Source organism: Elephantulus edwardii, unplaced genomic scaffold (assembly GCF_000299155.1).
Source record: "Elephantulus edwardii isolate Elephantulus edwardi_28Jun2011 unplaced genomic scaffold, EleEdw1.0 scaffold00007, whole genome shotgun sequence".
NCBI lineage: Eukaryota > Metazoa > Chordata > Mammalia > Macroscelidea > Macroscelididae > Elephantulus > Elephantulus edwardii.
The window spans coordinates 25,207,698-25,225,148 of record NW_006399757.1 but is presented as its reverse complement, the minus strand read 5'-3'; the positions used below and the strand labels follow the sequence as shown (position 1 = coordinate 25,225,148).

General features: G+C 39.1%; 1 protein-coding gene across 2 annotated transcripts in view; it reads left to right on the top strand.

The window, feature by feature from the left end:
- The window catches only part of IGF2BP3 (insulin-like growth factor 2 mRNA binding protein 3), a 189,452-nt gene that overhangs the window by 78,941 nt on the left and 93,060 nt on the right, over nucleotides 1-17,451 (top strand). For both annotated transcript variants that reach the window (XM_006880296.1, XM_006880297.1), the window contains exon 3: nucleotides 7,451-7,499. In XM_006880296.1, the coding sequence (XP_006880358.1) occupies nucleotides 7,451-7,499 (49 nt within the window). The remainder of the gene's footprint in view (nucleotides 1-7,450; nucleotides 7,500-17,451) is intronic.

The following is a 17,451-nucleotide window of genomic DNA, read 5'->3' as shown; positions in this document are numbered from 1 at the left end:
ATTTTTCAGATAAGAAATTATTTTTGTCACTTTTTTTCTGGTCATAACTTCCTCCAATTTTCTTTCGCATTTGTACTACCTCCGTGATATTTTGTTATATGCTGTGTTCTTTTGTGCTGTCAGCTTGAGTACAACTTGTAGTAACTCTGTGAACAACAGATCTCAACCTTGCCCTGTGTCATCCTCACAATGTGTGACATACTTGAACTCGTTACAGTCATATGTCAGTCCGTGTTATTGAAGGGCCTCCTCTGATTCTCCTTTTCTGAACCTCCACCTTCCCCAGTATGATGCATTTTCCCAAGGATTGGCCCCTTCTGAAAACATGCTCAAAATAACTCCAAGACAGACCACTTTCTTCTCTGGCACTCCATGGTGTGCTCAGCAGGCTCTCCAGCACCACAGTTTGAATACCTCGATTCTTCTTTTGTCATCATTATTCACTATCCAATCTCCAGATACATAGGAAATAGTTGAAAAGACCATGGTTTGGATCAGGTGCGCATCAGTCTTCGAACTGATATTCTTGTTCATTAGCCTTTTGGAGAGGACCTTGGCGGCAGATCTTCCCCTGTACAACACATCTTTTGATTTCATTTCTTATTAATACAGTATTTTTTTTATCTTCCTTCTGTCAAGTCCTGAGCCAGTTAACTTTTCCCAGGCTGCCTAAGGAGATTACATAAGTATCTAAGGGAAAAGAAAGTAGGGTAGATAAGAAACAAGGGGGTCGGGGTGGGGCAACAAACTATGAGAGGTGGTGATGGCTCCTTCACGTGGTGAAGAGGATCAGAAAGGCGACTGTCAGGCACAAAAGTCCTGTGTCCTCCAAGAGGACAAAGCCCAGAATGGTGTAGAGGAGGAGCTGCTGCTTCAGAGGATTCCTGGCATAACCAGTGATGAGGCTCCCAAACACAGCCCCAGTCCCAGCTCCACAGCCAGCCACTCCAGCTGTGGCAGCCCCAGACCCAATAAACTTGTCTGCTGTGTCCATATCCCTTGAGATGGTGCTGGTTTGGAAGCTGCGACTAGAAAGAAATGAAATCAAGAAATATGGGAGCTGTTAAGCAGCTGAGGTTTTTACCTCTCAGTGTCTCTGGTTTTTTCAGCTCCATTGCTCCTGTCTTGGGAAGGTGTGGAGATAAACTTGGCACAGGCATACATTTTCAAGGGTTGAGGGGCTATGGCGTGAAAGTTCCTAGTGCAGAGAACACAGCTGATTTCTTGAATGCTGTTACCATGGGTGTTGATTGTGGATCCAAGTAAAAGGAAATCATTGACAACTTTTTCACATCAGTCAGCAAATTGATAGATGAGTTATGTTAAATACCCAAGTTCTTCATGATCAGTAGTAGTTTGATTTATTTTTATCTCTATTCCTTTTTAAAAGAATTTTTTTCACAACTACTGAAAACCAGCTAGTTCCTCAAGCCTCATTTTCCCTATGACAGACTGGGAGAGTGTCAAATCAAAACAAGATGATCTGTCAATTCTGTAAACAACTTCAAAGAAAAAGATAATTAAGTAAAAAAAAAAAGGATTTTTTTATTTTGGTGAAAGCTCATAAAGAGATTGGTATTTATTCATTCATTCATTGCCATAGGAATGAATATTCTCTACTTGGAGGTGGTAACTTTTGTTAATCAATGATTTGATAAGAGACTGCCACGTCAGTGATGAGGTAAGATTGCCATTTTACACCACCAGTAGTAATGTGAGACCGATAATCTTCCTGGGTATTTACCTACTCGGATTATTAAACTATTTAGAATTGGCATTGCCCTTTCAAGGAGTTAATTCTTAACTGTTTAAAACATGAAACCTCAGAATTGACTACCACAGAGCTGGTCACAAGTCACAGCAACTGCCCTTCAGAGCAGCCTGTCTTTGGCTTTGCAGAGCTTGTGATCTCAGTGTGGAGACTGCCCATCTTTCTCCTGAGCAGTGGCTGGTGATTCACGTCACTAGAGTTGCTTGGCCTTACAGCTAGCTGTGAACCTGCTATGTACTTTACCACCAAAAAGCAGCCCGTAGTTGTAACAGTACTGATGTTAGCTTAAGAAAAATTCCCCTTTGAGTTAAGATAGAGGGTTTGGCACAGCTGGAAGAAAATCTGCAGTTTGTACAGAGTGCCACCAAGTGGTGCAGGAAGAGGCTGCAGTTTAGAAAGTGGGAACAGGCATTCTCACTTAATTTTAAAGAAATTAGTTTGATAGGCAAGGGAAGACTCAAACTGTTTTGGGGAATAATAAGATAAAGACAAAATATGTTCAGTATTTATAAGTCTTTGGCTAGAAGAGACTACATGTCTGAATCACTTCTCTGTCTGGCTTTAGTATGTCACCTGAAGTGATTAATGTTATAAGTGCGTAAAATGTCTAGGTTTGGGATCATCGTAATATCCTGAGGCAGTTGCATTTCTTATTATAGTTGCTTTTCTTCCTTCTTATTATATAGCAATGTTGTTGTTGTGTATTGAGAGTCAGAACTGACCCATAGCGCTGGTGGGTTTTCAGAGGCAGTTAATTGCAGGAGGAAATTGCCCATCTTTCTCCCATGGAGCAGCTGGTGGCCTCGAACTATGTGCCTGTGGGATTGCAGTGCAGCTTCTTGCCATTAGGCCACCATATATATTACTTATTAATATAAAACCTGCCAGAAAGTAGTTTTTGATGTGTATAATTATATGGGTTAAAATGACAATTTTGCTTAGGTTTAGTTTCTCTCTTTACTTTTGGACTTTAATACACAACCTGTGCTTTTTAAAATGTATAGGGTTTTTGACATGTTGGATTATAAGGCAGTGTAATTATGAAGTGTAGTGTTACGAGTTATGATTCCAGAGACAGAATGCACAAAGGTAGATTTGGGAAACCTCGGTTTCCCATGAATCAAATGAGATTGTAGATGTAAAAACACTTTATATTTTCGTTAGTTCTTTTTTCCTTTTTGTTTTTAGTCATTGTTGTACCTTTTCTTCCCAGCCTGCCCTTCAGTGTACTTCTTGTTCCAGATTGTTGTCATATATATAATGCCTAATCATGTATTCCTTTCAGACAGTTCTTCGCCTAATCTGATCTAATGAAGTATTCATTATCGATCTACTCTTTCTCATTCTCCCCCTCCCCCATATCTGTTATATTTTATATTACAGTGGTATGGAGTAGTTGCCCTTTTTTGACTAAGATATTACACTCAGCATAATGTCTTCCAGGCTTCCTTATGTTGTATAATGTTTTGAGTTCATTGTTTTCCAGTGCTGCATAATATTCCATTGTGTGAATGCACCATAGCTTTCCATCCATATGTTTGTTGATGGGCACTTGTGTTTCTTCCATCTCTTTGCTATTGTGTATAACAACAGTAAACATATTGTATGTACATCTGTTTGAGTTATGGCTCTGGTTTCTTTCGGATATATTTCCAGTAGCGGAACTGCTGGGTCCATGGTACTTCTGTTTCCATCTTTTTGAGAAAGCATCATACTGTCTTCAATTGTGGCTGTACTATTTTATACTCCCACCAGCAGTGAATAAGAGTTCCAGTCTCTCCACAACATTGCCAGTGTTGTTTGCTGCTCTCTTGAACTTTGCTATTGTTGCGGGGTGTATTTAGTAATCAGATTTTTCAGTCGAAGAAAAGATGCAGATAAGGCTTTAACAAAAAACTAGGCATCTAACATTTGAATTTAAAATGAGTATAAATTCATGATTTTCTTTTTCAAAATGTGTATATTCTAACTCTGAGCTAGTAGTAATGACCACTCTGATGACAATGAACATGCTCTAGTGACCGCATGGGGTTCTGTGTATGACTTCTGACAACAAGGCAGCAGGGTTCCGGTTCCAATAATTGATACATAGAAAGTATCTTGAAATAAATTCTTAATAAAACTGTTAAAATCAAACCTGCCTATCTTTGGATTTCAGCGTATAAACTTAATCTGAAAACTTGGAACTCATAGCAGTGGATGAGACTTAAGTTTTGTACATGAAGCTTGATTATTTTGGAGTTGAGCAAGAATAAGAATTTGAGAGAGTGGGATTAGGAATTAGAAAAACACCAATGAAGGTTGTGTTATTTTTCTTTTTAAGGATGTGTTATTGAAGTTACATAAGAAATGTGAAGGTCCGTCTGAAGTGTGGAGGTGAGAGGATTTATCTAGCGATTTTCTCTGTAAATTAGAGATTGCCCTTGGTGTTTAATCTCTCCATTGCTTCTGTATGCTTTTGGGGCTTTGTCTCAGAGTTTTCTGAGACAAGGAAGCATAGTGTAGACCACATGCTTTGGATGAAGAGAGAAAGGACAATGTCTGTGTTCATGGAACTGTTCACTACAGCCATGGAAGAAATCAAAAGTGAGATGAAGGGATGTGATATGGTGCTCAGTACAAAGTGCTACAAAAAGGAAAAGAATCAAACATTCATCTTGCCTTTACTGTACTTACTGTATCTCAGGAGACTCATATTTGGTAAGGGAAAGCTGTTATTTTATACAGGGTTCCAGTTTAAAGACACAGAATAAATGATAGAATGAGAAAATCCCTGCTTTCCACCTTGAGATACTACAGGGCTAGGAACTGGTTATCTATGCCAATGCAGTATTCTCATTATTTATCCCCTTTTTTCTTAGTCTCCTCCCACCCTCATGTCAGTCCTGTTTTAAAACAGTGGTGTTGTAAGTATATGTCCATTTGTGACTGAGATATTTCACTCAGCAGGGTCACACATGTTTTGTGTACTATGAGTCCCTCATTTTTCAGTGAATTCTTCTGTGTGACTGTACCCTAATTTTTGTCTCCATTTATTTGCTGATGGGCACGTGAGTGGCTTCTATCTCTTTGCTATTGTGAATGAATAATGCAGCAGTAAATATGGGTGTGCAGTGGCCAGCATTTCAAAGACAGCCGGAGATCATGTCATGTTCTTTCTCATAGAACCGTAAAACACCCACTGTGAAATATAAAGCCAGTTAGGTCTTTGGATCTAACTACCAGTTCATAGGAAACAGAGGAATCTAGCCTATAAAACCACTGTGGAAGTGCAGTCAGCAAACTGTTGTCACTGAAAAACTACAGGACAAATGACAGGAGTGTTTCAAATAAAGTATAAGGGGGAAAAAGGAAAAAAAGTACAGACTATGAAAGTCATAATCAATCAGATGCAATGTATGGATCTTATTTGGATTCTTCTTTGATTTGAATCAGGGGAGACCTTGAGGCCACTTCTAGTCTTGAACAGATTTCAGTAGAACTTCTAGACTGAGACAGTAGAAAGAAAGGTCTGGTGACTTATTTTTAAAAATTAGCCAGTGGAAAACTTGTGGATGACAACAATCTGATCTCTTTCTTCTTGGGGCCACTGTAAGTTGATAGCAGCAAGCCCCTTTCTTGGTGTGGAGGTTTACAGATATTATGTGCTTTAGAATAGAAAAATGTTACATATAATCAGATCAAATTCAACATAGTATATATAGCATCTAGAACAAAGAATATATCAGATCTAATTCAACATAGTGTGTGTGTATATATATATATATACATATATACATATATACACACACACATACACACCATAAAGAACATAGAATATAAAATGTCATATATTATCAGATCAAATTCAACATAGTAAACAAGTACTAAAATAATGGTAAAATATAAAATGAGTAATTGTAGAGCATTTCTCACCTGCTGCTCAAGTAAGTGGTACCAAAAGAAGAGTAAGGGGAGACTCCTACATTAAATTTGTTTAAAGGACACATCAAATTGATATACTTACACATCTTAGTAAGGACGTTGATATGAACAAATAATAAAAAGGTTTATTAGACCATTGGACATAAACATTGAGTGGAATTTGATAGCAAAATTTTTTCTATTACTCTTAGAAGCAGGGGTTATGGTGGTACTGAAACAAAAAAAGCTGTTTCTTTTATAGCTGTTGACTGATAGTTTCAGGGTGAGAGAATCCGGGAACTGGACAACCATTTAAGGGAAATAGTCTGGAGAAATCTTAATAAGAAAGTGGGTGCTAGGTGTATGTTTTGCAGAGGGTGTGCAAAGTCCTTGGGAAAACATTACTAGTGGATCACTTTGACTACAGAAAAGATAGCATCCTAGTTAAAAAGTTTCTTGGGACTTTTTCTGTGAAGAGGGTGTTTGTTTTTGTAATGTGAGCAATCACTGCTAATTACCTGAACTCTGTGCATGTATGTGCTTTGGGGAAAATGTTCCAGTATTACATACACAAGGAAAAAATGAGGCTAACCAGAATAAATACATAGTTTTCCACTGCACTGTTAATTCTTTCTGTATCAGATGCTTGATTAAAACAGATCACTGCTTTCATATGTGCAGCAAATTATTATTCTCTCCTTTTTGGCCCAAGGTAATGTTTACACAATATGAACAACTTTTTTGCTCACTGAAACAATATATAGAAATTTTGCAATCTAGTAAAAAAATTTTTCCCAAACCTTTCATAGAAAATATCAAACTGTCAGAAAAGCAGAAAGATAGCTGCTCCTGGCTTTAACAGCTATTAGAATATAACTTATTTTCTTGTGACCCCCCCCCACCTCCCCTGCCATGAGTTATTTTTAATTAAATCTCCTTTTTAGCATTTCATAATGTATATTCTGAGACTGAGTGGTATTTGATTCCCCCTTCCAAAAACAAAATAAAATGGAAAATTTTCTGCACCATCTCCTTGGTTATTGTTTTTGATCCCCACTGTATGTGTTAGTTTTCACTCTCTCATGAAAGTAATATGTATGAGATAGGCAGTATTTGTAGTATTTGCTTTCCTCTTTTGAGATCAACAGCAGAAAAAAATTTCCAAGCTCAAGTACCATCCAGTCAGCTTGGACTCATAATGGCCCTCCAGCAAGTTTCCAAGGCTGTAAATCTGTTGGGGGGATACTGCCCATCTTTCTCCCAAGGAACTATTAGAAGATTTGTACCAGAGACAGGAAGGCTTTTGATAAGTGGCACAACTTGCTGATTTTATTCTAGATGCCAACAAGAAATGTGTCTTACTGTAATTGTTGTGGGCCATTGAGTTGGAACTGACCCATAAGTGACCTTCCAGTAGGTTTTCCAAGGCAGTTAATCACATGGGAGGAAATTGCTCATCTTTCTCCCATGGAGCAGCTGGTGGATTCGAACTGCATACCTTGTGGATTGCAGCACAGCTTCTTACCACTAGGCCACCAGAGCAGCCTGTCACCAAATGCATGCCTTTGGTTTTTTCCTTCTTGAGCTCATTTGCGCACACTCGCTCGCTCGTGCACACGCGCTCTCTCTCTCTCTCACCCCCCCCAATAGATGTATGTATGTTTGTATTTAATAAAATGTTATCTATAAAATAGTTTCTAAACTTACATAATGAGTATTAATGTGTTTTGCTTTAGACCACCAATTAAAGATTAAACATTTTTGATTCTTCTGCAGGATTCGGAAGCTTCAGATACGAAATATTCCACCTCACCTACAGTGGGAGGTAAGAATTTCTGCATTTAAAGTGAAGATCTCAGTATTTCAGCTTGCTGCTCTTGGTTTTTCCAGATTTTTCTCTTTTCCCCAGCTCCTGGTTAGACGCAAGCATAAAACTGTGTCTTATGATCTGTGTCTTAGTGGAGAAGTTTAGCACTGAAATAATAGATTTTTAAAGCCAGCTTTTTATATTTAAAAGTTGAAACAAGTTCTTGAGTAACTGGTTAATCTTCATGCTTTCATTTTGCCCTACCTGAAGGGATCTTGTTGACTTGAAATCTTTCTGTCTACTTCTGTTTATATTTAAATATGAAGTGCTCACTCAAATGTTTGTTAACTAGCTTTATTTAAAATTGTTGTTCTGCTTTTGTTGCCCAGACAATGACATCATATTGCCTGTATAAACAAAAACGATTTCTCACAATTCAGTAGCCTGTGTCAGCAGTTTCCAAAGCTGACACAGCAATGATGTCATGGTTAGAACGTGAGAATCCCTGTGGTTGAATACATATGAAAATGTCTGTTAACTCCTGCAGATAATAGAACCTGAAAATTCTTAAACTTTACACTGGGGACGAGCCAGGAAAATGGAACGAATTTTTTGTTTTGTTATATCACTTTTTTTTTATTGTGGTTTTAACATTTTTTTATATGTAAGCCATTTTCCTCTGTACACTTCAGTGACATAATTTATGGTCATCTTACCATTACCATCGTCCATTTCTGAGTTTTTCCATCACCACTAATGGACCCTCAGGACCTCCTAAGCAGTAACTTTTCCCCTTCTCTCTTGTTCCAGATAACGATTCATAAACTTTGATTTCTGTAGGATTGCCTTCCCCTCCTTTGTTCTTGTTGTGTACCATCTAGTCATATCCGACTGGTACAGGAGGAGATTGCCCCTCCTTCTCCTGCGGAGCATCTGCTGGATTTGAACTGTGCACCTTTGGAATGGCAGTGCATCTTTTTGCAACCAGAGCTCCCTGTAACATTGCCTTTTGTAGGTATTTCATATAAGAGATCATACAATAGCAGCTTTTACGTACTTATAAAATTGAGAATAACTAGCTATGGTCTTCTGCAGTAATGAGTCACTAAACACCCCATCTGAATGTAAAACGTGGTTAAAATGTTTCTTTCAAGATTAGTTCAGGAGACTTGATCTCAGTGCCGATTCTCCAAGTTACTTGGTTGGTCACAAACCATTTATGCTCATTATTTCACACAGCATTCATTTTCATGACAGTGTCATATAGTTTAATCTTTGGCAGGACAGAGTTGATTCTGCTGAATATATGAATACTTTCAGGGCACATAAATGATAAAAATATTGAACTCCATACATTTGCCTGTCTTAAATTTATTTTCTTAAAGCTTTGGGGATAGGTGTTCCGCCAAATCACTTCCTTTGTATCAAGAAAACTAGTCTGAAAACTTTGAAATTGTTGTTGTTAGTGGCCGTCAAGTCCAGTACAACTCACAGTGACCCTACAACAGACCTGAACCTTGTCCTATCCTGTGCCGTCCTCACGATCTCCGACACACTCAAGCCCATTGCTGCAATCACTGTGTCAGCTCATCAGATTGCGGTTTCAGTAAAATATTCCTTCAGTGAAATACCTGAATTTTATTCAGCATACAAAAAAGTATATCAAAGAATATTAATTAAAAAAACTAATAATGGGACCATGTGAATTTTAGTACCCATAACTCTGAGACCAGAAGAACTAGATGGTGCCTAGTTAATAACTTGACGATTCTGAAAGGATTCATAGTAGAAGGCCCCTGTCAGAGTGGGAGAAAAATGTGGAACAAAACTCATAATTAAAAAACAACCGCAGGGAGCTTTGGTGGCCTAGTGGCAAGATGCTGCACTGCAATCCCAGAGGTATGCGGTTCAAATCCACCAGATGCTCTGCTGGAGAAGGAGGGGGCAATCTCCTCCTGTACCAGTCAGATCTGATTTGACGGTACATGTAAAAAATAATACAATAAAAATAAAATAAAAAAAAACCACCAGAAAACAAACAAACAACCGCAAAACAGGCTTTCTGATATTTAGATGGGTCCACCACTCTCTGAGATCCTTAAACCTTCTCTCTCCTGTCCTGGAACTAAAAATCACTCCTAGAACTCAACTTCTAGCTAAACAATAGACAGGCCCAGGGAGTTGTGGTATACTGATGGACTTATCAGTGTTGAAATTGTCAGCTATTTCATCTTACTTGGTACCACAATCAGCACCCTTCGTACCAGATCAGGAGACATACAGTATTGGGAAAGCTGGCTATCAGGTTCCTTTCTAAAATCCTGATGAATAATGATGTCACTTTAAACACTAAAGTGTACCTATTCAAGCCATCGTGTCTTCAGCAGACACTTTGCATTTGAGAGCTGGACAATGAATAAGGATGAATCCATACCTTTGAGTTGTGGTATTGGAGAAGAGTAGTGAATATTCCAAGGACTGCCAAAAGAACAGACGAATATGTCTTGGAGAAAGTACAGTCAGAATGCTCCTTAGAGGCAAGAATGGTGAAGCTTCATCTCAAATACTTTGGACATGTTATTAGGAGGGGCTGCTCCTTGGAAAGGACCTGCTGTTTGGAAAGGTGGAGGGTCAGTGAAGGAAAGAAAAACCCACAAGTGGATTGTTACAGTGACTGCAGCAATGGTCTCAAGTGTGTTGGAGGTGATGAGGATGGCACTGGATAGCACAGGGTTCAGATCTGTTACTTTGAGAGTTGCTGTGAGTTGTATTTGACTTGATAGCACATTACAATTCTTGAGGGAAGGAGGAAGTGATGAAATCAGAGCACCTTTTAAGTACTTTTTGTGCTCACCATATTAAATGAGCCTTAGTTACAGTCATTGATTTCCTGAATTTAATAAAAGTCTTTGTGTATTAAAGAAGGCTTTAGGAAAGACTCTGGTGTTTGTCCTAAGTTCATACTTTACTATTACTGTCCAGTGAAAATAATAAAAATTCTTAATAGGTTGTCCAAAAATATTCAGAAGGGTTAATTTTTTTAATTTAAAGATAAGATCCATTACATATTTAGGAAAAGGGAAAAGCCAAGAACGACCAAACCCAAATGCCAGACTCGTCAAACAATGCCACTGGCATAGGCTTTATCTGGTTCTTTGCTGACCGAAATATTGGGTCTGCAGTGGCCCAAGTCCATCAGTGACTCTGGAGGAGAAGGATGGACATTTTCCTCACTTAAGGTTTAGGTCCTTAGAAAGCTGATAGAGATTGCTATGAGTCAGAATCAGCTTGACAGCAGTGAGTTACAAAGAAGAGAGTGCTTATCAAGGGCAGGATGGACTCCGCTCCGGGCTCAGGTGAGCAGAGGAATGATGTTCTGCAGAGGCTCTTATGATTCTTTCAGGGAAAACAATCAGAGCTACAGACTTAGTTGTTTACATTGTCACTCTAAAGCCAGTTGTTCTGTCTGCCTCTGAAAAACCAGTGATACGGACAGTGGTTGAAATGATTTATCCTATAGGGAGCTCTGGTGTCTTAGTGGTAAAGAATTGTGCCACTAACACAACAGTATGTAGTTAGAATACACCAACTGCTCTGCGGAGAAAGATGGGCATTCTCCTCCCCATAAGATTACTGCCTCTAAAAATACAATGAGTTGTTTATTATGTAATACTACTGTATAAGAGACTTCTTGGGTCTTCCTTATTTATTTTCTGACTTTCAGGTGTAGATGAAGCAGTTAAAAATAGCATGGTTTAGACCAGGTGCACTTTACCCTTTAAAATGAGATCCTTGTTCTTTAGCACTTTGGAGAAATCCTTTACAGCAGATTTTCACAATCCAGCATGCCTTTAATTTCTTGACTGCCGACACCATGGGTGTTGGTTATGGATCCAGGTTAAATGAAACTGCTGACAACTTCAGGTGGGAAAGGTTGAGAGTCAGAGAAGGAGAAGACGACCTATAACAAGGTGAACTGAGGTGGCTGTCAAAGTGGGCTAGAGCTTATCAGATCATGAGGATGGAACAGGACAGGGTAAGGTTCAGATTGGTCGTTCTGTGAGCTGCTATGAATCCTTGATGCTCATAGGTTACTGTGAGTGCTCAGTGACATCTAGCAACAACAGTAAGATTCTTGTGTGATGAGGCAGTGCAGACATAAAGGGGGGAAATTACATCTTTCACACATCGAGATTGTAAGAGCAGAAATTTATATAAGATTAATAGCAACTCTTACAGGATCACCAAAGAAGAACCAAACCAGTTATCAAGTCTGTTGTGATTTATTTCAGCCTCATATATGCAGATTAGCTGTATCCTTTCTCCATACCTTGTCAGTTTGTATGCTGAGCAAGTAATTTGTGAAGCTGGATTTTATGAAGAAGAGTGTGGCATCAGGATGACTCACTCACCACCTATGTTATGGAAATGACACAACTTTGCTTGCTGAAAGTGAAGAGGATCTGAAATGCTTGCTCTAGAGGACAATGATTGTAACCTTCAATATGAATTACATCTCTACATCAAGATAACAAAAATCCTCTGTGGACCCATAGACAACGTCATCATACATGGCGATTGAAGTTCTCAATGATTTGTGTTGTTAAAGAGAGACCCTCAAGAAGATGGACTAACATGGGGATTCTCAGTGGGCTCACGCACATCAGAGATATGGCTCATCAGAGTAGGGTAGGGTTCCGGTCTGTTATTCATAGAGAGGGTTACTGTGAGTTGTGTTTGGCTCAGTTACAACAGCGAGCACAACAGCAAACACAGCATGAGCAACATGTATGCAGATGACGTTGTAGGGTATTCAAGGCTGTGAACAATACCATATTGTTGTTAGATGCTGTCCAGTTCGCTGTGATTCAGAGACTTATGTTACATCATCCTCCTGATCTCTGTTAACACTCACACTCAGTGTAATAGTGACTACTTTGTTCCATCTCCTTAAAAGTCTTCCTCTCATTGCATGATAGATGCTTTCCCAGCATGATGCTTCAGCTACTTCTGTCTAAAGTAATTGAGACCAACTTTCACCATTCTTACCTCTAAGGATCACTCTGATGGTTGTTACTGTGCACTTTGGAGTTAGCACTGATCCATAGTTGACCCTCCTGTGGGTTTCAGAGGCGGGATATCGCTTGGGAGGAGATTGCCCATCTTTCTCCTACGGAGCAGCTGGTGGATGTGCAACTTGTAACTTTGCATTAGCAGTGCAATTCCTTATCACTAAGCCACCAACACTCCCTACTAGTTGAACTTTCTTCCACATAGATTTGTTTGTTTTTTTGGCAGTCCATGGTTCTGTTATATTCAGTATGCTTTGACAAACACCACAGTTAAAAAAAAAGTTCTCTGGTGGTCTTTATTCCTTGTTCAACTTTAAGATGCATAAAAAGCAATTGAAAATACTAGCACTTGAATCTGAGCAAATTTAGTCTTTAGACTGATAATCTTTGTCTTTAGAACTTTGGTTAGGTCTTTAATATTTTCCTCGTGTAGCACCTTTTTGATTTCTCAACTGTTATTACCAATATCTCCTCTTGCTGAGCCAACTTCATGCAGTATCCCAGGTTCTTCATTAACAAGATTAAGTATTTCAGAATTTCCATTCTTCTTAATGTTGACTATAATTTATTAAACATACATTGAAAGCCTTTGCATAGTCAGTTAACATCTTTCTAGTATTGTCAAGTTATAGCCAGTATCCATCTGACATCAACAGTGATATCTTGAGTTCCAGAGCTGCTTCGGAATGCAGCTCAAGTTTTTGGGCAATCATCATTGATATGCTGCTCCAGCTGTTTTGATTAATCTTCAGCAAGATTTTCCTTACTTAGCATATTAATGATATACCATTGAGTCAGAACCGACCCATAGCTGACCCTCCAGTGGTTTCCTGAGGCAGTAAATCACACACGAGGAGATGGCCCTTCTTTCTCCCACAGAGTAGCTATTATATTTGAACTTGGTTCCTTGAGGATGGCAGCGTAGCTTTTTAACATTAGGCCACCAGCGTACCCTTTATTAATGATAGTGCTAGATGATATTATTAGATAGGATTTATTTTGTTTTGTTTTTTGGTGGCGCTGCGGGTCCATAGACTTGGAAGCCATCAAGATCAATTCGTATTGACATAGTCTACAATGTTGTCCATCCTACTTTTTTCCTTTTCATAATGTTCCTCCTACTTTGATGTGTAGTGATTGAGATGTTAAGGATTTGCAAGCAGCCATCTAAGGTGTCTACTCTGGCCAGAACAGATAAGAGGGACACAAAGCAAAGTTGTAGATACAGTTGTTCAGAAAGCTAAGGACCCTTTCAAACCTCACCTCCAGCATTGTAACACCAGAAGAACTAGACGATACCAGGCTGGCATTGTAGACCTTTATAAAAGGTATCATGTTAGGAGGTCCTGGATAGTGTGGGTGAAAATGTGTAGCAAAAACAAACAAACAAACATAAAAACATAAAATTGAACCTCTCACACACTGCCCTTCCTCACCTTTCAGTCATGGAACAAACTCCTCCCATCTTTCATTCCCTTCCCTTGGCCTCAACTTTCCGCCAAAAATAGACAGGCCTATAAAGTGAACAGTAAGTAAGTCAAGATTAGACTAAGGGACATTTGGTAAATAGTGACAATCAGGATTAGACTAAGGAACAACATTTGGTGAATTGTAACAGCAGTATTAGGTTAAGGGACAGCCTTTGATGAACAGTATGTCCTCCAGGGTCATTCATTTTGTATATTTCATTAGTTCCTTGTTTTTCAGTGCAGTGTAGTATTCCATTGGATGAATATACCACAACCTCTCTATCCATTCGTTTGTTGATGGGCATGTAGGTTGTTTCCAACTCCTTGCTTTTGTGAACAAAGTCACGATAAACATGGGTGTGCATATATCTGCTTGGGTGGCAGTTACGGTTTCTTTGGGGCTTGGCTCCATAGTCAACAGTCTTGGCACCAGCAGCCAGGAAATTAAAAGGCGCATTGCCATGGGAAAGCCTGCTGTTAGGGACCTCTCCAAAGTGCTGAAGAGCAGTGGTGTCTCTCTGGAGACTAAGGTGCGTCTGATACAGGCCATGGTCTTCGCAATCACCTGTTATGCATCAGAGAGTTGGACAATGACCAAGGAGGATAGAAGGAGAACTAATGCCTTTGAGCTGTGGTGCTGGAGAAGAGTATTGAGAATACCATGGACTGCTAGGAAAACAAATAGATTTGTCCTAGAGAGGGCTAAACCGGGTGGCTCCTTGGAGGCAAGGATTCTGAGGCTCCGTCTAACTTACTTTGGACATGTAGTGAGGAGAGACCGGTCCTTAGAGAGGGACATCATGCTTGGGAGGGTGGAGGGACGGCACAGGAGAGGAAGGCCCTCTATGAGTTGGATTGATTCAGTGACTGGGATAATTGGGATGGGAGTGTCAGAGACAGTGCGATTGGCACAGGACAGAGCGGAGTTTAGGGCTGTTGTACATAGGGTCGCTATGAGTCGCAGGCGACTCGATGGCACATAACAACAACAACAACAGAATATTCCCAGTAATGGAATTGCTGGGTCAAATGGTGTTTCTATTTGCAATTTTTTTGAGAAAGCGCCATATTGTCTTCCAGAGTGGCTGCACCATTTTACACTCCCCCCAACAGTGAATAAGGGTTTCAGTTTCTTCACAACCTCTCCCGCATTCGTTGTTGGCTGTTCTGTTAAATTTTGCTCTTTTTATTGGGGTGAGATGATATCTCATAGTTGTTTTGCTTTACTGATTTATTTTTATTATTATTAATTTCAGTGAACATCTACAGAGATTTTGGACTTCATTCATTGTTGCACTTTTCTCCCCGCCCACTCTACCCCTACCCTCAGTTCACTCTTCTCCTTGAAAAGCAAAAGAAAAACTCCTTCATTGGTACACAATCCCCCCGCACATCCCCACCCCCACCCCAGTATACTCCACTCTACAACCCTCATTCCGGGCTTTCCTGATTTTTAAACCAGGCACTCTTTTCTTCTTTTTGGACAGTTACTTCTTGGTCTGTGCATAGCTTTTATATGAACACAATAAATTGTTACGGGATTCCAAGTCTTTTTAATGTTAACCCATATTTTTTTATGATCCACACAGTCTAATAACTTTGCATAGTTAATGAAACACTAGTAAGCGTCTCTCTCGTATCCTCTGTTTTCAGCCAAGACCTGTCTGACATCAGCAGTGATGGCCCTCATTTCATGGCCCTTTCTGAATCTAGCTTGAATTTCTGGCTGTTCTTTGTTGATGTGTTATTCTAGCCATTTTAAAATAATCTTCAAATTTTTACTTGCATGTGATATTAGTAATATTGTTTGATAATTTCCAAATTCTGTTTCATCTTTTTTTTTTTTTTTTTGGAGGGGGGGAGAAAGAACAAATACTGACCTTCTTTAGTCAGTTGACTGGTTACTGTCTTCCAGATTTCTTGCCAGTGAGCACCTACAGGGCTGAATCTGTTTGTTGAATCTTGTCAGCTGGTATTCTGCCAGCTCCTGGGTCCTTTTTGCCAATACCTTCAGTTCAACTTCTCCCTTCCATTGTTTCTTGCTCATTTTTTATTATTGGAAATGGTTCATTGTCAACCATTTCTTTTTGGTGTGATGACTCTGTATTTCTTCTGTGTTCTATGGATGCTTCCTACATCATTCAAGACTTCATCCATAAATACCTCAACAAGAAAAGGGTAAAGAAAATGGGCACAGGATATAAATAGACATGTCACCAAAGAAGACATTCAAATGACAAACACATGAAGAAATGTTCAAAACCCTTAGCTCTCAGTGAGATGTAAATCAAAACAGCTATGAGATATCATCTAATCCCGGTAATAATAGCAAAATTTAACAGAACAGTAAACAATGCTGGTGGGGTTGTAGAGAGATTGGAACCCTTATTCTTTGTTGGTAGGGATATAAAATGGTACAGCCACTATGGAAAGCACTCACAAAAAGTTGGGAATAAAAATGTGATTTGATGTAGCAGTTGAACTATTGGGAATATACCCTAAAGAAATCAGAGCTGCCACCCAGATACATACACATCCATGTTTATTGCCGCATTGTTCACAATAGCAAAGAAATGGATGTAACTGAAGTTCCCATCAACAAATGAACTGATAAAAAAATATGGTATATTCATAAAATGGGATATTACACAGTATTGAAAAACAGTGAGCTCATAAAACATTAGAAAGCTTAGGAGAACCTTGAGAACATAGGCTGAGTTAAATATCTTAGTCGCAAAAGTACAAATACTCTATAACACTTGTTATAAAATAGGACAGACATGGGGAAGGGGGGAGAGAACAGGAAAAGAGTGAATAATAAATGCTGCGTGAGATGAGATGAAGGGAACTGTCCAGAAGGAATATGTGATTAGGCATTATGTGTATGACCACAATCTGGAACAAGAGGTGTGTTGTGGGGAGGGTGTGCAACAATGAAAAAAAGATTGAATCCCTAGAAAATGTTAGTATTGCAATTCGAGACTTGAATTTGTTACTCAGGATTTTATTAGCTTGAAAACTCCTGAGCGAGTTCTTCCTTTATGGTTTTCTAACTCTGTTCTTGGCACATTTTGTTATAATATTTTGCTTTGTATACATGTTCTTTAGGTGCCCTTTGAAATCTTCTGTTCATGTCTTTTACTTCAGCATTCCCCTCTTTTGCCTCTCTGTGTTGTAGTGCAATTTTCAGAGTCTCTTCTGACACCCATTTTGTTCTGTTCTTTCTCCCTGTCTTTGTAGTGACCTTTTGCTTTCTTTATCAATGATATTCTTTTTTTAAAAAAAAAATTATTTTATTTCATTATTTTTTTGTGTGTACCGTCAAATCAGTTCTGACTGGTACAGGAGGAGATTGTACCTCCTTCTCCAGCAGAGCATCTGGTGGATTCGAACCGTGCATCTCTGAGACTGCAGTTGCAGCTTCTTGCC